The following is a 23,414-nucleotide window of genomic DNA, read 5'->3' on the forward strand; positions in this document are numbered from 1 at the left end:
GGCTGGGTGCGGATCGCGGCGGGGAAGAGGCGTGGTAGGAACGGGTCTCGGGGGCCGTGGGCGCGGTCGCAGGGTCCCGCGGTGCCGTGCGTGCTCTCCTCGCCGGCTGGTCGCTAAGGCCGCCGGACCCCGTTGCTAGGGACGTTGGAGATGCTGAGGGCGCGGGGTGCGCCTTGCGTTCCAGGGTCGGGCCTTGGCCGAGAGGAGTTTTCATCCGCCGGGATGGAAGCCGGCCACAGAATCCCCCCCCCACCCCCCACTCCTTAAAAAACCTTTGTCTCGCTTAATTTTGCTCCATATTCCCTCATTTTCGGTAACGCCCCGACCTCACCTGGTCTTAGGTGTGTGGAAATGGATGGGGTTGGAGAGAGAGGGGTCAGGGAAATGGGGAGATTTTGTTATAGGGCAGCCCCGATACAAAACGGGGTGCCTGGCTGTGGGTCCTCACCCGCGCGCTTAAAAGGTCTTATCAATGCTCTACTGCAGGCACACGCGAAAGGTTCATAAAAGGTTTATTTACAAGGGAAGGGGAAATGAGGAAATGTACAGCTTAGGGAGAAAAGTGGGAGACAAAGTTTTAAATAAGTCCTACCCGATCCGCCGATCTGGAATCCCAAATGGCACCCTGAGAGCTGGCTGCAAGCCAGGAGCTGTGAAACCAGGAGGCCAGCGACAGAGTGAGCCCCCCACCAAGGTCCACGTGTTTTTTTTTTATACCCAACCTGGCTGCTTAACTCCACCCTCAGGTCCCTGCCACCTTCCCTTTGGTGGTGACGGGATTTGTCTTTCCCAATGTCCTGATGGCTTTAGTCTGGAGTGGGAGTGGAGTCCACAAAGCCTGTATGGGATTAACTTAGGACATCATTTCCCCCTAACAATTCCCCCCTTTCACTTTTTGCCACCATTTCCATGGTGATGAAGATCAAATATATGGATGCTAGGATATAGTCTCAGATGAAACCCCCTAACAGTTTCAAGTCCCTAATACTGGCCCTTTAGATTTACTTAATAGGAAAAAAAAGGGGTGACTGGGATAGGTGGATATGGGACTGTGGTTCTGGCCTTTGACATATGGAGGCGCTTCAGCGCTAGAGCACAGCTTTCTTTCTTTTTTTAAAGATTTATTTATTTATACAAGAACCGGGGTACAGGCCAGATGAGAGCACGGCTTTCTTAATGGGGCGCCGGCCATGCTTCTGTAACTTCCCAAGCAAGGAGATAGGGAGCAGGACATGAACATGGCCTCCGCCGCTGACCGGTTAGCCCCCCATTTATTTGCAGTCGTCTCAAACCAGGTTGCAGGAAGGAAATGCATCTAGGCAGAGAAATAGGATGTAGGAGATGTCCAAGAGAAGAAAGGGGCATATGTTTGCCTTGCCAGCGTCGACACGTGCCTACAGTGCCTTGTAGATGACCTGCAGCGCCGAAGGACGCCTAAGAGAAAAGTGAGGTTCCACTGTGGAGTCGGCTTTGTTTGTTTTCCGACGTTGTGAGCATGTAGGTGTTCAGATTAAGTGGATCAGAAAACTGGAGCTACCTCTGTTTCACAAGGTGTTTATAGCTTATGTGCAGTTCAAGGGGCGGATGAAAAGTTGAGTGGGGAAGTTGGCTGCATCACTGGAAAAGGAGGAGCTGATAGGCAGATGTTCGCATTTGGAACTTGGAAAGTAAACAGGCCAGACAAGGTGGAGCTTGTGGGAATATGGCAGCCATGTCTTTCAGAAAGCTGTATTCTCTGAACAGCCAGAGAAATGCAATCCAGTTTCTAAAAGTCTCTTTTGACAGTTTGAATGGGGAAAAAAGAAATGTTTTTGTAGCCCTTATTTTCTTAGCCAGTCGTTCTAATTTGCGGTTGCTGATGTTAGTGAAGTTGACATTTCATATATTCTCATTGGTCTGTTCAAGTATTTTGCCCACACCTTATCAGTTTTGTGTGTCTTTCACTGTGTTTTCTATTCTGCTCCATTTTGAAGTTTACATTATTAATGAATCTCCCAACCTCCTAAATGTTGAAATTATGTTTTATTCAGCTGCAGGAGTAGGAGGGAAGCAATGCAGAAATCAGAGTGCCAGGGGGGCGAGCAGCTGAGAAGCAGAGTGGCAGGTATAGAACTTTGCTTTCTAAACAAAGAAGGGGATTTAGTTGACACACTATTGTGTGTATGGGGGGGGGAGGTGAGCTTTGTAGCTTTCACCTCTTTTTTGTTGATATTCTGTTCTCTCCAGGTAACTGTGACCTCAGGACACCATCAAGCACACAAGTAAAACACAGGACTACAGTTCAGCGAAGCAAATCCTCATCATCAACCAGTTCTCCAGACTCTGCAAGAAAACTTCATCCTCGACCAAGTGATAAACTTAACCCTAAAACAATTAACCCGGTAGGTACAAAAGAGATTTCTAACTCAGGGGTTTTTTTAGAGCAATAGGCATTACGCACACCTGCGCCATTCTGATTGCTGTCCCACGCGTGTCTTGTGTGTTAGTTTTAAACTAGTGACAAAGAAAGGGCCTTTGGGGATCATGATGACAAACAGAGATATTGATGTGAGCGTGGGTGTGAGAAGATGTTGAGATTAGCCATTTTAGCTACCGCCTGTCACTCTGATGGATGAGTACTGTTGACTATAAAATAAATTACATATCAGCTTTCTTTTTGATTTACTATGGTTATTGGACTTTCTGGTGTCAGAATAAACTCGATTCAATTGCCATAGGATGAATGACATGCTTTCATGATTGTATAAAGGTCTCCAGTCATTTCTTTCTGATTTATCAGTTAGCTCCACCAGAAATCCTAACTATAGTACAAGCCTCCTTTTCCCCTCTCACAGCAATTAATCAGATTTAACAGACTTTGAGATGTAAGTGCATAAAGATGCATAATTATAAGTATGTAAATCAGTGAACTGTCCGAAAGAGAATACAGCTGGGCCGCAGCACTGGGTGGGGTCTGGCCCTGCCCTGCGGGGTAAGATGATGTGGTTTCAGCCTTTGAAGGGGATGATGAGAGTGACGTAGCTTTGGCAGGTGAAATTCGCTGCCACTTAGGTAGGTATAGGGTAAGTGAATTGGTCAGGCTTTTGCGCCATTAGCCTCTGTGGCTATCACCTGCTGCCTTGAATGTTCAAGGCACTTAGGAGCGTGGGTGCGGGGTGCGCGTGCCTGATGGTGGACTCGTGGAGCTTGGTGTGGGCGTGCGTAAGGGCGCGCACCTAGAGGCTAAGGCTGTAATGGCACCGTCACAAAAATAGCTGCGGCGGAGAGCAGCTACGAGAGGATGAGCGACTTCTGAGGAGACCAAGAGAGAACGCCAGAGAAAGCCCAAAGGAAAAAGCTATAGATTCGCAGGGGGCCTAAGTTGCTGTCTCCCTGCTGCTTGTCTACCCTGCGTACTACTAAAAAAACCTGTGTGGATGATACCAAGGGCTCCAAGGTTCTCTTTTAAGCTGCCTGAACCCACATTGAACCTACCCGGTATGGGGTGGTTGCAGAACACTTGGCGTGAGTCGGCAGGATTTGATGCAGGCGGGTATGAGAACTCTGAGGATCTCAGGAGGCTCTGAGGAGTGACGGCCCCCAGTATGTAGTGCCGGTGGGCCACCTCCTTTCTGGGTGCCTCCCCAGTCCCCGGTGCAGGTGGAGCAGACTCTACATATAGTTGGGGGAGGGGCATCGTATGGACATGGTCTTTGCTCAGAAGCAGGCCTGGGGAATGAGTGTCCCCTCACAGCTCTGCAAACGGCGTTGAGGACGGCGCTGGAGGCGCCATGGCAGCACAGGTGGTGGCCAAAGTCCAGGAGCTGCGGGAGGATCTAAAGACGCTGCAGGAGCACTGGAGGTGAACTAGGTCTGGGAGCTGTGGGATGAGGCCTTGTGTGAAGGAAGAAACGGCCCACAAGGACCAGCCCATGACCCCTGAGGCAGCAGACTTGTTGGGGAAGAAATTGGACCACGATCCGTCAGTCACCCAGAGCGGCCCAGTGATAACGCAAAGGTAAAAGTTCCTCCAGAAGGTGGGAGAACTTTTGGTAGTTGGGTGTTATGCCTGTGGTTCCTGGGGGTGGGTGGGCGCATTTGCACACTCAGGAGGTGAGAATCAAGGAGAGGCCGCTGGGCCTCGGGGCGAAGCTGCTTGTGCTCTGCCCGGCTCGCCCAGGGCCACGGCAGGCAGCTGTGTTCTCTACCGGGGAGCTGTGGCGGGCACAGCCTGGAGTGGCAGTGGCCCCGAGGACAGGTCAGCATGGGGCAGGGCAGGCGGGAGAGCAGCCCGAGGCTGCTGAGGGAGGGGAAGGAGGAGGCCCTTGCTGGGGGCTCTGCAGCCGTGGGGAGATGTTAAGCAGCGGAAAGGACGCTGAAGATGCGGACGACCCTGTCGATGTCACCCTGAGTGATGCCCTGTTCTCTCTCCAGCGAGGCGCAGAGGAGCCCACCCTTGGGGGACAGGAGGGGAACGCGGCTGTGGTGGGGACCCCGGCAGGAGCCGGGGCCGAGAGGCCGCATGTGGAGCTTGTGCGAAGGGCTGGCCTGACCCCGGGTCTCTGCTGTCAGGTGGTGGTTAGGGAGGCGAGTGTTGGAGTGACAGCAGTGAGAGGACCCCTGGGGACTGAGCGGTTACCCCCAAAAGAGTACAGAGTGTGTCGCCGACGTCGGGTGGGTGTAGTCTCTGGCTGGGGGCTCGCGCAGGCCAGGAGGCTGATGCCCCGGCGATGGGGGGGCCCCGCCTCGCGCGCGCGAGCAGCGCCTTCGGCTGCAGCTTGATGGATCCTCCGCTGGCGCCCATCACCTCTTTGCCTTTTTGCCCCTGGGTTGGTGCCCTGACCCCGTAGTGCCTGGGCTTGGGTGTATTCTGTGGTATTCTGTTGCGTTCGGTTTGCTTTTGGGGGCCTCGGCGGCAGTGTTCACACTCACCCCGGGAGACTTGTGGGTGTGCTGCGCTGTGAGGGACCCTGCGGGGCTGGGTTGTGGGGTAAGGGATGGGCAGGCTTTTCCCCCTTAGCTCTGCGGCGGTCACTTGCGGCCGTGCACGCGGGAGGCGCTTGGGAGGCGGGCGTGGGGCCCGGGGCGGGCGTGCGTGCGCACCTGGGCACACCTGGGCCTGGGCCGGGGCTCTCCTGGCGGCGTCACACCAAATGGCTGGGCGGAGAGCGGCTGCGGGAGGACCACAGAGGAAGAGACCGAGGGAGACGGCCAGGGGAGACAGCATGTGGAGATGCGCAGGGGCCCGCGTTGCTGTCTCCCTGCTGCCCGGTGTCCCCTGCGTGCTGTTAACCTGTGGGGGTGAGGCCGGGGGCGCCAAGGTTCTCCTTTAAGCTGCTGGAACCGACGGTGACCCTCCCCGGCCTGGGATGGTTGCACACCGGTAGGGGCAGTGAACAACCTCCCCAAGGTCAGAAGTAGAGTAACCGGCTTCATGAAAGAGAAATGAGAAATCGTTTGCGCATCTAATTGGCCCTTTGTTGTCTGTAATCTGTGTCGAGGACACCGGGTATTGGAGGGCGCTGATGGCTGCTGCTTCCTTTTCCTACGTTGAATTGAGGGAGTTTTGGTGACACTTTGATTGTTCTTTCACTCTTTAAAGAAAAATCTTTTTGAGGTAGTAATCCTTAGTGCCCCTAGTCTTAAATTTTATTTTTAAAAAATAAGGTAGTAATTTAGTTATTTGGGAAATGATTCTATGATTTGACCTAAGAATTGAGTATCTTAGAAAAGACCACGTCTAAACTAGGTGGAAGTTAATCCAAATGCATTGCTGGAAGTCGGGAGAATGGTCACCCTTGGGAACAGGGCGGGTGGGTATGGGGAAGAGGCACTGGAGGCTTCTAGGGCACTGGGAGCAGGCTTCCACCTGAGGTTGTTTCATAGGTATGTTCACTTTTTGACCGTTATTAGACACTTAATGTGCTTCAGCTGCACCCATTTCAGGTATGTCATTAGAAATAACATTTTTTAAGACTTGCTAACTCAGCGTAGTCGTGTATATTTAGTGCATTGATTGTCTGGAGATGAACTGTGGTCTGTGATGGCATTAAAAATAGAAGAGGATATTTTTTCAGCAGTGCAACTTTGCAAATTATTTACATGGGCTATAGCTTCAAAAGTAAGTAGGTGGTATTAGGTACTGGTAGTAAAACAAAGCCCTAGTTTGTTTTAACTTTTGACACAATGTAAGCAGTACTTTTTCATGTGACTTCTTTTGAAAGCAAATTTTCACTTCAAAGCAAATTTTTTTTAAAATTTATTTATTTATAAAGAACTGGGGTACAGGCCAGAGGTGCAGGAGGGTTGAGAGGATTCACCAGAAACAAAGTGGGGACTAGAATAGGCAGATGGACCGAAAACACTACTGAGGGGACCAGTGGGCGAGACAGGAGAGGTCTGCTGTGCCATGTGGGGTTCTCCCTGGATGGCTGGGAATCAAACCCACACTGCAGAGGCTGCAGACAGCTTCACAGCGCTGTGCTCAACCACCTGCACCACCAGCGAGGCCCTTGAAAGCAATTTTTAAACACTTTTATTAGAAAGAATTTTGACTAGATGTTTAAAACATTACTATTGCTGTGAGTTACTATGCAGAATATGGGTCAAGCTTTGTAAGTGAGTGATATTATATTTTAATGATATTTCATCTATGCATTTTTATTTAAAACATGTTTTTTCCAGAGGTAAGAGGGCTAGCTTTACACTTAACACTGTTAAGTAGATTTTTAAATTACTGCATGTGAGTAAAAAAATTATTTTAGCTACTTATATATTTAAAATAGATTAGTAAATTTATATTTTGTAAATTTTGACAGCTGTGTTTCATTTGATTATATTCAAAGTACCATGTAGTAAAATATTTACTTTTTGTACCTAAGTTTCCTTTAACTCTGCTCATGTGTATTAAAATTAGGTTACGCTGTGATTATTTAGTGTTATGATTGACATCTTCTAAATTGTTTCTGAGATTAGATGCAGAATTTATCCTTAAGATAATATGTTCAAAATTGAAAGTTGTAATGTTAAGTATCTAAGCAAACACATCCAGGCATATGGTGCATCTTTCACTCTGACACACCTGCCTTTCAGTTGGGAGAAGCTAAAGAACTACCCATTTTTGGCAGGAGGACAAGTAGGCAATGATAGGCTGCACACAACTTAACGTCTCTTGCCACTTAACCCTCACCTTGAAAGGTGGCAGTCCTTGGTGGGTATGTGTGTGAAAAGATGGATGATGTTTGTTCATAATATTTGTACTTAGTAGCATTTATACTTATCTGTGTTATATGTCTGGGTTCAGCTACTGTCAAATCTTCTGAAACAAGAGGGAGGAAGGTTGGGTAAAAGGAAGTAGGCAAAGTACCATGGTGTTTGCTGTTTGAATCCTGAGAGGACTGAAAACTTCTCAGTCCTGTTGCTCAGCAGAATGACGCGCTTGATGCCAGCTTAGGGGTTTGAAAGTCAGGGTGTCCCTTGCCTCTGACGTGAGCAGGATGAACATGGATGAGCTCTCAGAGTGGGAGGAAATAATAATGTTGATTGTGTTCCTGTCCTTTTTGATTTCAGTTTGGTGAACAGCCACGAGCCCCCTCTGCATTTGCAGCTATTTATTCTAAAGGCGGTATTCCTTGCAGGTAAAATCAATGCAAGATGTAACTTACTGTATTAGTCAAAATAATTGCGTCAAATCGATACCGTATTCAGTGTAAATGTATTGAAAGTGTTATTCTTCTAGGGAGGTTAAAATAAAGGTGACTGGTTTACGCTTTGCTGGTTAGATTATTATAGATCCTGGGACATCGTTCAAGGAAATCATTTTAAGTTCAACACAGAAATAACAGTAGATCTATAGTAAACTCCCGAATAATTTAAGGAGTTGAATGAGCCAATTTCTAAAACAGTGTAAGCATCTTTGAGTTGAGCATGTTGCAAATCCCATTTTGTTTTTAAACTTACTTTAAAACAAATTGTTTAATTTTTGTGAAAATATTTCAAAATTATATTTGAAATTATTTTTTTTTAATGAGTACATAGCATTTTGCTTTTTATAATCTCGTTGCTTTTCTGAATAGACGTCAGAACTATTTCAAAGAAAGCAGTATGAGTTTCTACTAGAATATTCTAGATTTTACTATCAAGAAACAGGGCCTCCCCGGTGGCGCAGCGGTTGAGTGCTGGGTTGCAAAGCTGCCTGCGGCCTCTGCGGCGCCGGTTCGATACCCGGCTGCTCCCCGGCCACCTGAGGAGGGTCCCACATGGCGCGCAGACCTCTCCTGCCGCCCGCTGCTCCCCTCAGCAGTGTACTTCGGTCCTTCTGCCTGCTCTGTTCTCTGCTCTGGCTCTGGTGAATTCTCTCACCCTCCCGCGCTTCTGACTGTACCCAGTGCTTGTATAAACAAAAACAAACAAACAAAGAAAGAAAACATGCCTCTATATTAAAAAAAAAAAAAAAAAAAAAAAAAAAATTATTAAAAAAAAAAAAGAAACAGTGATTTCTCCTAAGTATATTCAATTTTAACCTGTTCTAGATGATTGAATATTTCACTTTCATTGTGGAAAGAATGTTATTTTCACGATAAAATTTATTTTTAAGCGATGTGTCCAGATTTGGGTCTGCGAGAAGTCAGCCTAGGAAGCATCCTTCAGTTTATTGTTATTATTTCATATTTATATTCAGAATTGAGACCCTGTTTTAAGGTTCTTACACCCCTTTTCCCGCTTCAACCAGTTTACTGTTGCTAAAAATGTGAAATCAAGGTCACCAAGGTCTCTTGCTATTCTGAAAATAACAGTAAAGGAGGAGTCAGAATTTGAGAATGTCAGGATGGGTGTGATGAGGGTTCCTGCCACGCTGTGGCTCAGCGGGCGCACTCATCCGTCAGAAACTCGCTGTCCCCTGCTCTGGAAATGTGTGCGGCTCCCTGCAGCCAGTCCTTTGGGTTGCCACTGAATAATCCTGTGTGGGCCCTTCCGCCACCTTGTCTTCGGTCTTTATCAGAGATAAATCTTGCCTTTAAATCATCAGTGTGAGATTTAGCTGACCTCTGGCTGAAAAAGAATGTTCCTTGCTTCTAAAGATCACATTTTGTTTGCATTTTTATTACCTGTAAATTACCTATCTTGTCGTATGTTTTGATACCTTGACATTAAGACTCAGCTTGATTCAACTCCAAAACTGTCAGCTTAACACATGTGGGTTTGTTTAGTTTTGCCCTGAATGATTTTGCTGAAAGTATGGGAATTTATATGATATCTTCATATTTAAAGTCTTGGTGTTCTTTTGTTGTGAAAAATAATTCTAACATGGCTGTGTGTTACATAACATGGCTGTGTGTTACATGATCGTCTTTGCTACATTCACTGACATTTGTATTTTAGATTGGTCCATGGCTCAGTAAAACACAGATTGCAGTGGGAATGTCCTCCTGAGAATCTACCATTTGACCCTCTTCTGATTACTTTAGCTGAGGTAAATAAATTCTCCATCTTTCCTAAATGTCCTTAGAAAATTAATCTTTTGAATTGTATTAAATGTTACTTTGTAGTTAACATAACCAAATGATTGTATTTGTTTTTTTGGCCTTATGGCAGGGTCTGCGAGAGACTAAGCATCCCTACACCTTCGTGTCCAAGGAGGGCTTCCGAGAATTACTTTTGGTCCAAGGTGCTCCGGAAAAAGCGGTGCCTTTGCTTCCTAGACTGATTCCTGTGCTCAAGGCAGCTCTGGTGTGTCCTTGATCCCTTTTGCCTTTCTGTGGTACATTTAGAATATTCTGTGTCTGTCTTTTCTGCCAAATTATATGCAGATTAGTCCTGTATCTGTGATTTTGATGTGTGTGTGTAGAATTAAACCACTGTTACTCAGGACCAGATAATGACTTAATTGAAGTAATCCTTTAGTGGATGCACTCGGAGTAAAAAGGGGCATTTTGAGTAATTAGAATAATGAACCTCAAATTAGTCTTTATGCTGCAGTCTAGTTAATGTTTCAGTTAAACCAAAATTTGTTCCTTGCTTTCAGATTTTCAGCATTAAAGGTTGTTTCTTAAATTCTGAGTTTGGTTGATTTTCTTCTAATTTTGGATAGCCAAGCTTGCTACTTTTTCTCCACCTGCTTGACCTTTCTCCTAACTCGTTCTTCCTTTCTTTTTCCCTGCTTTTTCTCACCTCACCCCCCCCCCCCACCCCCGCAGGTCCATTCGGATGATGAGGTGTTTGAAAGAGGATTGAATGCTTTGGTACAGCTCAGTGTCATTGTTGGACCTTCTCTCAATGACCACCTGAAACACCTGCTGACGAGTGTAAGTGCCCAGGGCGTGAGAGCCGGGTTGTGTCACTCACGCTCTGTAGCTCCTTTGACTTAAAGGCCTCAACTTAATCATTAAAATGATTCAAACCCCTAGTAAAAACGCATCATGCTGACCTACAACTGTAGAGATCAGACCTTGTAGCTCATAGAATGTTTACTCAGCAGTGTTCTTTGTAATTTTTTCTGTTTGTAACAAAAAGAATAGGCAAAGGTTGAGTGGACAGACGTGACTGAGCCGTGGTGGCACTGACGGCCTGGGAGCTGCGGGCATCCCGTGTGCCTCTGGTGTGCCGCCACGGCTGCATTTACCATCTTTTTTCTTTGGTTTTCATTGTAGGTACTTTAGTAAGTCTGTAAATAACACTCAGGATGTGAGGTTTTCATCTTACATGTAATTTAATCCTTACCACAAATACGCCTTGGAGCGCTGCAGCGCAGGAGGGCCCCCAGACCACACTTAGCTTTTAGAGTTTGCTGGAGGATTCTGAGGACGCAGAGCAGCTGCTATTCCTCATTATAGTTCAGGACAAGGGAAGGATTTGGGTTGAAATCACAAAGGGAAGAGGTGTGGAGGGACAGGTGTGCAGTTAGTGGTTGTCCTCTGAGGACTCCTGTGGGCTGGTACTGGTGTGTGGCAGCATGCAGAGTATTGCCTGTCTGGAAGCTCACCTGGGCCTTGGTGTTCAGGGTTCATATTAGGGGCCTGTCACATGGGCAGGGCTGACTGCCAGCATGCTTGAGCTGATAGGCAGTGGTCCAGTGCCCCTACTGTGTCACATTGTTAGCACAGTCTGGTGCGCCCCAAGCCTCCCCACCCCAGGTAGAGTCATTCTTACCTGGTGGGACATTCCAAGGACTTAGAGGTTGCCATCCTAGAGCAAGGGCCATATCTTTCTTCAGGTCAGGCTAAACCTTTTTGGCACACCGTGATACAAAGTTTGAAGTCCTGGCTGGAATGACTCACGACTGTGATTTTTAGGTGTACATCCTTATAGTTCAGGGCTGAGACCTATATTTTGATTGTAATTCCTTTTTTTTTTTCTTGAACCCATCCATCTGACCTTCTAGAACTTGAACTTCTTACTTTATAGGAAGACTGATAGACCTGAGAACCCATAGGAATCTGTAGGTATCTAATCCATAAAAAAGTAGGAGTGGTGGTGAATAAATATTCCTTTTTAAAACAAATATAGTGGTTGCCATCTCTATAAACTTCAATCAAATGTTTCCTAAAATAAGCCTGGAAATCTAAAGTAAATTAAGTGGGATTTATATCCTTACTGTAAAGAAGACTCCAGTGGCATTATCTCTAGTTAGGGTACTTTATGTGAAATGTTTCTATGTTTATGGTGTGTACTGTTACTTTTTCCAATCATTTACTTCTGCCAATCTCGTTTTGAAGCTTTCCAAGAGACTGCGGGACAAGAAATTCAAGGAGCCGATCACCAGCGCCTTACAGAAGCTGGAGCAGCACGGGGGAGGAGTAAGCAGACCGTTATTCCCCAAGTGGTTTTTCTTTTAATAGTTTTGGTGATATCACAAAAAAGGCGTGTTAGCTCATTTCAGCCACATGTTGATATTATTTTCATTCCAGAGCAGAGCTTGTCCTGTGCCAGGGCATTTAGGCCCTGGGACAAAGGCTGTGGGTGCAGGCCTGGACACCCACTGCACACCACGGGGGTGCAGCCTCATGGGGTTTTCCCCGAGAATATTGTATATGGTCTTTTTCTTGACTAGTGGAAAAATCTGTGGACTTTGAGCACTCGTTAGAGAGTGTTTTTGTTGTTCCTTTGTCATCTTTTTCTGACTAAAATACAGTTTGTCCATAATCAAAGACTAGAATGAAATTTTCAGATGGTTGCATTACTACATCTGGGATTGCACATTAGTGCAAGCGCACGCTTGCTCTCGCGTGCTCTCTCATACACACACTCCCACAGGGAGTTCAGTTGATTATTCTAAGTTGCAGGAGTGTGGTGGATAGTGGATCCCAGTGCTATCCCTACAGTGTCAGATAGCTAGGTTAATTGGTTTTTAATCACTTGAAAGAAGTGTTCAGATAATCTAGTCTTAGAAATAACTTCATAAAGCAATGACCTAGTCTTGTTTTGGAGATTATGTTTAATCAGCTCTTAATGATAGACTTGCATGTGGCTATCTTAATGTTGCAGAACACAGATTCATTCTAGATACTTTCCAAGGAATTAATTACAATGAAAATATGTGCGATCATACACAGATTTAAAATGGCAGATGTTTTGGTGTAAGCTTTGTCTGGATTACTTAATTTGACCAATTCCAGTGACTTGAAATTGATTACATTCTTTCTATGATGAATGCGTAGGATGAAATTTATGAGGAGGAAGCTGCTAGATAATGGAGTTCCTTGTTGTGTGTATGTGTGGGTCCTGGGCAGAGGATCAGCATTCAGGTACCTTCTTGAGATGTACAAGCCATTTCCTAGCCAGTCAGTGTCCAGCCTTAGCAGAAAGGAAATTCTCTCGTGGAAGTTGCTTGCTGTTCTGTGAATGAGAATGTGAAATAAAAGCGCCCTTTCCTCCCTGCGATAGGCCAGTAAGCAGGCACTACACGATGTTGGCGCATGTTTTGGGTCTGCAGCTCTCCCACATGTTTCCACACACCCTGGGAACTGGTGCTGGGGGTGGGCCGAGTGGGAGGGGCAGACCTCACCGTTAGCATGTGGGCATGTACAGCAGGGTTCTTCTGCATCTGATTAAGACCTGGAAGCGGCACCCTCAGATTTGGAGGGGCATGCCCAGGGTGCGGCTGACCAGCCAGGGTCCCAGGGACAGCACGCAAGTTCCTTTTATTGCCACGCGGTCTTGTTAGTTTTGAGTCGTGCTAATATCAAAAAGAGATTTTGAAGTTTACCAGAACTGCTAGGATTATCTCCCTTTGATCTTTTTTTTCTCTTGTTCCCTCTTTATTATGTCTTACATAATATTTTAATAGTAATTATTGATGAATCATATTAGAAAATTGCAGTTACATATGAAATTGTCTCTGGCTTAATTATTATTGCTTTTCATGCTTTGTAATCCTTCATGAAATTAATGCTCTTCTTTCCTTCTAAAAACTTAATATTTAGATATATTTCTCTTTCTTTAAAATGAGTTTTTATAAAGTACTCAGTATGGCTGTTTCCCATTTCCTTTGGGCTTGTGTGTTATCACAGAGATGGGATGACTCACCTTCTAATGAAAGAAAATTGCCAGTTACAGGGGGTCACAGTGTCGTTTTCTTATAACTAATCAGTTTACAACCTGCCTTAAATTGAAATGTGTTAAAATTATCTTTCCAAGTGATGCACACATTTGTCTTGGGAAAAGCACATACTTATACCCTGATCTTTATTGAGCCACAGGAGAACTTACTACAGGCCAGGTAGGCTACAGAGTACTATCTAGACATTAAACTCATTTATCATTTTCATTGTAGTCATCAGAGATAGATTTTGTTAGAGGGGAATAGTAACAGTCTGGAAACTGAGGCACAGAGAAATCCTAACTGGGATTTGACAGTGACGCGGCTGGCAGAAGCTGACTGTGGGTCCCTCACTGCCTTTCTGGCAGGTGTTTTTAACAAATGAGAATATATGTTTTATTGCCTCAGAAAGATAGTCTTCTCATTTCATCATTCTCTGCTTTGGAGATAGCCATGCTCTTATAAATGTAACACTCACTAGGGAGGTGGCAGGAGGCTAATCCGGCTGGTCCTGTTCTGTTAACAGGGAAGCCTTATCATCATCAAATCTAAAATTCCAACTTACTGCTCCATCTGCTGCTGAGCACGGGGACCTCGGACGGCGGCCAGCACGGAGCATGGGCGCCGCTGGCGCTGTCAGACTCACCTCACTATTCACATGAAATCACCTCGACCATTCACTATTTGCTGGTTTTCGATAAGTATCTACAGTTGCACTAAATCATAGTTCAAGTTATTCATCAACAAAAAAGAATGGCTAATGATGGAAGACAATTAAAAGCAGTTCTGTAAGTATGGTTTTGTGGGGTTTATTTTTTATATTTGTATGGTTTGTGTGACCAACCACTATTGAATTATAGTAGCTGTTTGTACTTGCTTCCTAGTGCCTTTATTTATAACATCCCTTTGGCACAGCTTGTAGCTGTGCACCGATTGAGACATTTTCCTATTTCTTGAGTTTTATGAGGGCTGTGAAAATGTAAAATGGTAGACAAACTTGAGAATTCACTGTTACTCTTTGTAAATATGTGTTTTATAATATAGAATGCTTGGGAAAATTTCTGGAGTGTTCTCATTTAGGAAATTTATTTTAAATGTATAAATTCTCTGTTGTTTATTACAACTCGTTAATACTACCTAAACTTTAGGTATTAATTATATTTAAGTAAATGCTATTTTTGTATTTTATAGCCTGAAAATAGTACACAAAAATATTCAGAAATTAAAATCTTAAAATGCCTGTGTAGTCAGCAGTTTTGTTGTACTTGCTTATATGTAGTGATTCGATTTTTTAAAAAAGCTTTAAACATAATTTGTAGGCATAGTTCTGAGTGTTGGTGTAGTGGAAGCTAACGCAGTCTGAGAAAGGAATAGAGGAAGAGAAATAGAGAGCAAGACCCTCCACCTCCCAGGTCGGCGGGCGCCTGTGGACCACACCAAGCCTGAAGCAGATCAGCGCTGCCAAAGGGGCAAGTGGAAGGTCAGTCTTTGACACGGAAATAGCAGTAGCATATCCTGGCAAAGTTAAAGGATACTTTCTTTACTCCTCTTTTGCTACTTCTTTGCAATTCTCTTTACAGACACAGCCTCACAGCTGTAATCAAAGAGGCAGAAATGCTCATCCTCTGAGCTCTGGCCCCCTTGTCTGTCACACATTTCATTCAGGTCTGTACTCACTCGCCACATCCTCAGAGCCTAGGATCTAAAATAGCTGCCTGCCCGCTGGCCTGCTCTTGCTGTTTCTCACTGCACTTAGCACCACACAGTGAGGTCGCCAGTCCAGAAAATGCCAGAAGCAAAGCATGGTATTTGTAAGCTAGTGATTGTAAAGTGTTGGAATAAAGAGCTATAACATAGTATACTGAGTTATAAACATTTTATTCGCTTTTTTTTTTTTTTGAAATACAAAATGTGCACGTTGAGTTTACACAAACACGCGATGGCAGATTTCAGTGTACATGTATTGTACTACTCTTAATTTCTACACTGGTGCTAGCAGGGCAGCTTTCATCATCCTATCTCTACACCAGAATAGATACCTGATTTATTGTTGCAAAGACAGTTACAAATTTCCTCCTACTGAAGCCTCTTGGTGATATTTCAGCAAAACAGGGAAGGTGTGTATGTCTTCAGTCATGTGGCGACTTGCAATTTTGACTTAAAATCTTTCAAAAGAAATGGAATTATAGGAATTTTATGATGCGCTAAATCATAATGTAGTCCAGAAGGGCTGTTTAGCACTTGTATTCATTTTCCATGATCTTTTGGCATTGTAGTTTTCAACACGATGGAATTACTGGTGCTTTCAAAGTGAATTCTGCTTGCTGGTCATTCCTAGTAGGCATGGGGTTAGTCAGGTTGCTTTGTTCCTGATGGCACGTGACAAACGTGCTGTGAGGAGGGCAGAGGACAGACTAGGCCTTTAATGCTGCTAAGAGTGACTTGTTTTTCAGCATTACTCTGCTCTGACAGATGTCCTGGAAACTTCCTTGCTTTGATTCGTACCTTTTAGACTTTCATTTAATAACAATAGAAGCCTCAGCCTATAGGATTAAACAAATCCAAAATTATATACATTGTGCAGGCCTGTAATGTATATTGTGAAAAATTAAATGCTCATTAAATAAACTTTATGGTGCATATGCTGACAGCTGGCAGTAAGCTAATTTAGTGTCATTGAAAAATGCCAGCTAAATGGATGTCTGTGACAGAAGGCAGCAGATCCATCAAAACTGGGACTGGGTGTGGGTTTGTTTTCTAATTGTAGTAATCTTGTTTATGTAAATGAAATTATAGCATACAAGCGTGGAAACTAATTTCTTGAAATTAAGTGCAGATGCCAATATTGTAAAAAACCATTGAAACGCCCGGGGCTGAATACTTACAGATGAGTAGCAAAACACTGATATTTTCAAATCACTCTTAACATGAAAGCCTCAATAGTCCCGTGGCTAGAGAATCCATAAAACTATATGCCAGGTTCTGTTACTTTTGAATATTCACAGGGTATGAAATGGTTTAGAACATCCCAAGAACTCAGTGGCGTTATGAAAAGGATGCAAATTTTTAACCAGAAAACTCAAATCTTTTGGGGGTTGCTTTATATTAAAACAAAGCTTGTTTGCATGATATGCCTCAGTGTAAGCTGAGCAGTCTATGCTACAAGGGCAGCTCCAACTGTAAGTGCAGTAGAATAGTTCACACCTCTCTGTCTGATTGAGAATCTAGCTGACAAGTTAAATCACATTTTCGAAGAGCTGCATGGAGCGCATTATGTTTTCATCCTGTAAGGGAGAAATAGAGCGGGATTAAACTCAGCGTATCTGCATCATTGTTCACTGAAGTCTTTGATTCTCTGCAAGTGATTGACAATATAGACCTTTTGCATTAAAAGCTTTTACATCCTGCAGGAAGAATTTGTCATTGGGTTTATCTGTTTTCCTCCTTTAAGAATCGTCCTGGCTGTTGCCCACCAGACTCCTGACTGCAGATAGCTTGTATTTCTGTACTTCCAAATAATGCTTTTTGTAAGACAGTCCATTTAATTCACTTGGAGGAAAAAGCACCTGTTGCAAATAAACAGGCCCCAATAAAGAAAAAATCAAATACTAAATATTTGCAAATGTAAATCTCATTCTATCCATTCCCCACAGAGACAATGGAGAACTCATTTAGTTTTTTATAAGGCTTTGAACATCATCTATTCTTATTTGCTGTTCATAGAGGGTTCTTGCGCCAGAAGGCCAGAATGGAAATGAAAGAGGCACTGAGGGTAAGACAGTGAGCTGCTGGCATTCCTGTAGCTTCCAGGCCCTATTACAGTGGGTCGGTGAAGAAGGAACAGGGTTTGTATGCAAGCCACCCTCATAAGAGTTGGGGGTCGGGTCACAGGTGCTCAGGAATTACACCTTTTGTTGTGGTTCTGTTAAGGCTAAATCTGATCTTCAGAAAGCCTAGAAAGGAAAGGTCTCCCCGTGGCTATGTTCAGGCTAACATTTTCCCTATAAACTTAAGGGATAGACTTTGGGCATTTGAGGGGCAAATGGACACTATGCGAATGGTTCTCTGAGTTGCCTAGCGTAACAGTAACTGGTCGCCAACTCTGGTGGACTCCCTCTGTTTGAAGCCAAGTAACATCTCCACTAAGCTGACTGAAAATTCACCACGTGAATTTTCTCAAAGATCACCGCACACGTTTAGGCAGTGATAGTTCTCTTAGAAATCAGGTGTTCAGTTTGGCCAGTGACCCAATTGGTATTCTAAGTCTGGGAAACTGTGACGATATACATGTTATATACTAAGAGCAATTCAAATCATACTTTATCCTTGGCAAATTCTCTCTAAAGAATTTGGGGAACAAAACTACATGCACAACGTTTTTATATCTAGAACTTCCACCTAGCCCCCCCCCCCCCCCCCAGGGGAGGCGCTCTGTAATACTGACCAATTGAACAGACAGAGCTTACCTCAGCTGTGCTGCATTAAGAAGCTTAGCCGCATAAATGTTAGAATTTGCTCGGCTCATGGTAGGTAGCTAGAAGCAAAAGGGTTAGTTCTTTGCTTCATTACTTACTTTTTGGCAACTTTCAATGAATTCATCTATGGTAACGACTCCATCTTTATTTTTGTCCATTTTCTGTCAAGGAAGTAAAGAAGCAAACACTTTTCAGACTAAACACCCAAACCGAATAAGCTCAAGTGGCTGGAACAAAGCCAGCTGCTTGTCTTTGGGGAAGAGCGGCTTCAGAGCACACAGTAGGAGCTCCTTAGCCAGCAGAATCACACGGCTGTTTTTAGGCCGTTAACTTTTTCAACAGACAGTAAAGATTTGTTGGAGGAATTCACCACACTAGGTAAAATCTTGTCTTCTCGGGGACAGCTGATGCAATTTGCTGGAACGTTCAGAGCTTTGATTTTTCTCATCAAGAAACGGGGCTGATGGGGGTTTATAAACTGAGGCCTTGTGAAAATTGAGGACTCCACGTGAAACATGGGAATTTCTTAGTGTTCTAGCGAGGACGTAATGAGTTTCCCATATTACAATAAATTCAAAACCAATTATGAAGCTGGTGAAATGCTATTGTTTCGGCCCTGTCCATATCCCCCACCCCCTTGTTTGTTCGGGTTAATGACACTTGCAAGCGTCGGAAAATTTACTGTTAGTTTCTCTTCCTCTGACTTCTACTTGCATTCCTACCTGGAAAAATGTTTCGACGTGTTGTCTGGGCGCATCTTCTTTGAGGACAGGATACGTGCATTTACCCATCATGTCGTATATCGCTTTCATTATGTCAAGCATTTCCTAAAAAGTAAAAGATATTCAAGTCTGGCTGCAAAACTGTATGATAATTCACTCTGACAGCTTATTCTTACTCTGTTTCAAATATTTGACCTTTCTTTGATTCTTCATTACATGTCTTTGGTTGTCCCCGAGAAGCCATCAGCTTTAACAGTCCTTAAAAGTGGCAGAATCAGAACATAAGAATTCTGATCTTTGTCTCAAGATGACGTAAATTCCCACAAATATAACGGAATCAAGAAAGGAAATAACTCTGGTTCGGTGGTTGTGTTGCCACAGACTTCACATAAACTATATTTTGTATTGATTTATTATATAGCTTATCTGATTGTCACTTTCCATTAAGAATACAATCAAGTCCACGTCACCAGGACTGCACTATGACCTAACTGACAAGAATTTGTATTCTTATATTTTTCCCTGCTTGGCTTTAAAGAAGTCATACTGGTAAATTAGTCAACATATGACTGGTAAATGCCTGAAAATTTCATTTTTTTTTTTTTTTTTTAGATTAAGATCTAGTTTTTGACTTGTCATTTTCAATCTTAATAAAACTATAATTACTTAGACATTCAGACTTATCTCACACTTGTTGCCTCCCTGTTAAAAGTTTCAACATAAAACCTCTGGATTAAGTTGGTAATATAACTAATACATCTGCATTTGAGAATATCCATTCTATTGTAAAGATAATGTGTAGTTTGTAGAGCATGGGTGAGACCTTTTGAGATGTCTTGAGTGCAGGTAAGTTATCAAGATGTTTGCAGCATAGAACACGCAGTTTGTCAGGTATAATAAACATAGGCGGGGATAGAAAGAGATTGCAGGGGCCACAAGATACCTCAGGTTCTGGAGGCGACTGAGAACAGAGTATTTATTGTATACCAAGTAGACAGGACAAACTAGCTGCCCAAGATATGCTCGGTATACTGTGTGTCTCTATTTACTTTGGCGATTCACTGAAAACTGTTCCCTCTCATTCCAGATTTTTTACTAGAATACACTGACCACCACATAAAATAGTGTAGATTTCCTATTACTATTTTCAAAATAGCAATTGCAATTTCATTTTGAAGTTAAAAAATAAAAATGGTCCCCAAAGACCAGCTGAGCAGCATGGGTGAGGGCATTTCTTACCTCTTTAGTGATGTAGCCGTCTTTATTTATGTCATACAAATTAAATGCCCAGTTGAGTTTTTCTTGTACCGTTCCCCGGAGCAAAATGGAAAGACCCTTGATAAAATCCTAAGGAGAAATTAAAAGAAAAAATTGATACTTTATTTCTAAGACAGTAAATCACAAACTCTGAAAAAAAAAAAATTCTGTCATCTAATGGATGCAAAGCTTATCATCCTCTGGATTTTAAATCATTTAGTGATGTGACAAATGTGTTCTTGGTCATTTGTTTCTCTGAATTCATCGTGTGCATAAACCATTCTGCAGCTTTAACATGTAAAGCAATGTGTTGTTGAGATGACGTGGGCTTAGAACATTACTGACCCAAAAGAAAGCCTCTCTCTAAAGATTCTGATGGACACAGAGTCCACCTGACCTGCAGCTGCCGAAAGCCATGGCTCCTATGTAAGCTCCCTTGCCTAGTAAACCTGCCATCTGCTAGCCTGGGTGGGCAGCCCCTTTGTCTGGTCTTTCCTTGCCTGGTGTGTACAGGGACCAGTGACAGATCTCACCCAGGAAACCCGCAAGATTGCGAGTCAGCCTTTGGTGAGCTGGGCCAAGGGACTGAAGAAATGAGTGTTGGCAAAGGGAGAGCCAAGGGATTGGTCATCAATTTCTGGGGCCAAGGAGGGGTGGACTCTTTTGCTAGGTGCTTGAAGAATGTCACTTGAGTACAAGGATGCCCTGAAATGCCAACTGCTTTAATGTGCTTGTTTGAGGCGCGGCACATTGCCCACAAGGCCGACAAGGGGAGGGGAGGGCATGGCGGACAGCGGACTTGTCTCCACCGTGGGCAGTTTCGCTGGTCGCCAAGCCCAACTGAAATGTATTTAAAGGTTGGAGGAGTTGAAATTAAAAAATGTCTCTAATATGTGTTAGCTTTTGAAGTAGCATGTAGAGCGGGAGAGCAAGATGAGCTGGAGACCTTAGCGCACTGTTTTGCAAGGCGAGGACACTAGGCTCCAAATAAGGTACAGGTGCTTAAGACAAAGCCTGACTGATGCAGACAGGTGGAACCCCAGAATACTGAGAGGAGGGAAGAGGGGAATGTTACGGTGATGACAGTAAAGGGACAGAAGCCCCGTGCCCTCCCTGATGCAAGGAGAGCAAAATCCGCACCACCACCAGCCAGTGGGGCGGCCCCCAGTTCAGGAAGTGTTCCTGCTGTGGGAATATGTGCCCACTGGGCTGATTGATAGTGCTGCCAAGTCCAGCAAAAAGCCAAGGAAAGTGCCCAGGCATGGTGGATATGGCTACAGGGGTTGGGGGGGGGGGTGGCGGGGGGGAGTGACGTCTCTTTTCTGAGTGGGCAGGAGTCAGAGAGAATGACCATCCCCCGCTCGGCAGTGCCTTCGTGGTGCTGGGCTCAAGGTGCTCACTTCACAGCTTGGCTTACTCTAGCCAGCAGGGAGCCTTGACCCAATGAGTTGAATCTCCCTTGGTGCATGAGGCACTGGATGTCTATAAAGAGGTGCAAAAATTCTTAGGGAATTGGAAATGAAAGAGGCTGCCTATACCACTGTCTTTGAAGACACTGATAGGGCTGTAGTCTCTTCAGCATGGAAGTCCAGGTACTGCAGTCCATGCCCAATCTCTAGCATGGGATGTGGATACCCAGCTTGAGCCAGTCATGAGACAGGGTATTTTTCAGTTGGAAGATCCACTGGTGATTTGGGCGAACTAATTCTGACAAAGTAGGGATTTGGAAAGGACTTGAGACAAAGGAGCTTGAAAGGATATTCAAGAGGTTAAAAGGGTCCAGTAATTGACCCAGAAGCAAATATGGCTTGACATTATGGCTGCCAGGACCCCACCTGAGATGATAAACTGACACCCCGGCTCTGTGTTGGTTGGTTGGTGAAAAGGCTAAATCCGAGCTGTAGCCAGACTGGCCATCCAGCCCTGACCATCAGGAATCCTGACAGCTTCAGCAGAGCCTCAGGTTACTGTCCTGTTTGGGGCAGGTGCTTCCCATACCCAGCTAATAGGTGCAAGCCAGGTGAGGGTCATTGGAGGTAATTCCAATCCTGAGAAAACTTCCCCCAGAAATAAACACAGTGTGGCGACTGATACTACAGCTCCAGGACATGGTAACCCTGTGAGTTTTCCTGGCTTCCGTGGCATCATCAGTGGTTCAAGAGAAAACAAATGATAAAGTTCCTTTGACACTGCAAAGTAGGTGTTTTCCACCGTGAGAATACGGGGTTGTCTCTCCAACACCAGAGAACACGTTGGGTATTGATAACCCTACAAGGTCAGACTCTGCAAACCTGACTCGTTGATTCTGCCTCCAGGTTAGAGTCACCACACCAGCTGGGAACCAGTACATATGCACTCTGCAGAATAGTGACTGTCAAGCAATACAGATTTCCTGGAGGCCTCAGAAACTACCCAAGAGCAGCACCGAATGGGTATTGCACACCTGGCCTATAAAGGTTTGAGTAGGTTGGTGCGGCCAGCGGCTCCCATGGATGACCATGAACCACCAATAATTGGACAAAGTAGTGTCCCCCCCGCCCCCATCTATGTGGCTGTCTCCAGCATTGCTCCCTTGGCCACAGTCTAGGAGTGCACCGCGCTGCCCTGGTTCTAGCAAATGCCTTTAACAGCACACACCTGGCTGCTGAGTCTCGAGATTAAACTGCACCTGGGAGAGGCAACGATGGCCCACACAACTGGAAGCCTGGCTGCACGCATGCCCCGCCATATGCCACAGGATGGCACCTCGGGACCTGTCCCCACTTTAGTAAAATAGACCCTGTGTGCCATTGATGATGGACCCTGTGTGCCATTGATGATGTACGTTTAGCATGAGAAGATTTGCTTCTCTACAGGACATCCTGCAGGCTGTGCTGGGGCATCTGTGGGGGATAGAACAGGTGATGAGCTCATGGAAAACCACTGTGCAGTTTCAGGGAATTGTTTGGTTGGCGGAGACTTTATCCCAGAGGTGGGAATTAACAAGGCACAAGCCTATCCAACACCTAAGTGGCTGAAAAACAAGTGCAAGCGTTTTTGGGGATTTGAGATAACTTTTATCCCCCGCCTGACACCGCACCTCTGGCCCTTACACGTACACCGCCTGGTAAACAAAAGGCACACAGGAGGCGAACACCAGGCTGCCTGTAAGAAGCAAAAATCAGGCCTCCCCTGGTGGCGCAGCGGTTAAGTGCTGGGCTGCGAGGCTGCCCGCAGCCTCTGCAGCCCCGGTTCGTTCCCTGGCCGCTGGTGAGGGTCCCCCCACCCAAAAACAAAAAAAGCAAAAATCCTAGTGAAGCAGATTAAAGATCAGGGCATTTCCCAAGCCCTTCTACCATTTGAACTGGATGAGTGTGTGGTTCCAGAAGTAGAGCTTTGACACTGAAATGAAACAGCAGGAGAGAGCACACCCCCTAAGGCTTTGGTCTCATCTTGGGGCGACAC

The 23,414-nt window shown here is 44.8% G+C and overlaps 2 protein-coding genes across 10 annotated transcripts in view; one reads left to right on the forward strand and one right to left on the reverse strand.

Moving 5' to 3' along the window:
• PACRGL (parkin coregulated like) lies at positions 1–23,147 on the forward strand. 7 transcript variants are annotated; one of them, XR_005128991.2, is made up of 11 exons: positions 172–341; positions 1,282–1,445; positions 2,031–2,104; positions 2,227–2,381; positions 7,549–7,616; positions 9,361–9,451; positions 9,574–9,708; positions 10,176–10,283; positions 11,694–11,774; positions 14,043–14,304; positions 14,836–16,954. XR_005128991.2 is itself a non-coding variant. In XM_037530663.2 (9 exons), the coding sequence occupies exons 1-9, from the start codon at positions 1,411–1,413 to the stop codon at positions 14,097–14,099; spliced, it is 804 nt and encodes a 267-aa protein (XP_037386560.1). In that variant the 5' UTR covers positions 377–1,410; the 3' UTR covers positions 14,100–14,826. The 7 variants fall into 7 exon arrangements, 1 of the variants encoding a protein (XP_037386560.1); XR_005128994.2 differs by lacking the exon at positions 172–341 and adding an exon at positions 22,286–23,147 and having other exon boundaries at positions 377–1,445; positions 14,836–14,996; XR_005128992.2 differs by lacking the exon at positions 172–341 and having other exon boundaries at positions 377–1,445; positions 14,836–14,996; positions 15,097–16,954.
• Positions 15,384–23,414, reverse strand: part of KCNIP4 (potassium voltage-gated channel interacting protein 4) — a 413,140-nt gene continuing 405,109 nt past the window's right edge. For all 3 annotated transcript variants that reach the window (XM_054687959.1, XM_054687958.1, XM_037530664.2), the window contains exons 5-8: positions 19,953–20,060; positions 18,714–18,818; positions 18,090–18,152; positions 15,384–16,800 (exon numbers count right to left, since the gene is read on the reverse strand). In XM_054687959.1, the coding sequence (XP_054543934.1) occupies positions 16,753–16,800; positions 18,090–18,152; positions 18,714–18,818; positions 19,953–20,060 (324 nt within the window). In that variant the 3' untranslated portion in view covers positions 15,384–16,752. The remainder of the gene's footprint in view (positions 16,801–18,089; positions 18,153–18,713; positions 18,819–19,952; positions 20,061–23,414) is intronic.

The sequence above is a fragment of the Talpa occidentalis genome, unplaced genomic scaffold, assembly GCF_014898055.3.
Source record: "Talpa occidentalis isolate TD23 unplaced genomic scaffold, MPIMG_talOcc4v2.1 talOcc4.6, whole genome shotgun sequence".
NCBI lineage: Eukaryota > Metazoa > Chordata > Mammalia > Eulipotyphla > Talpidae > Talpa > Talpa occidentalis.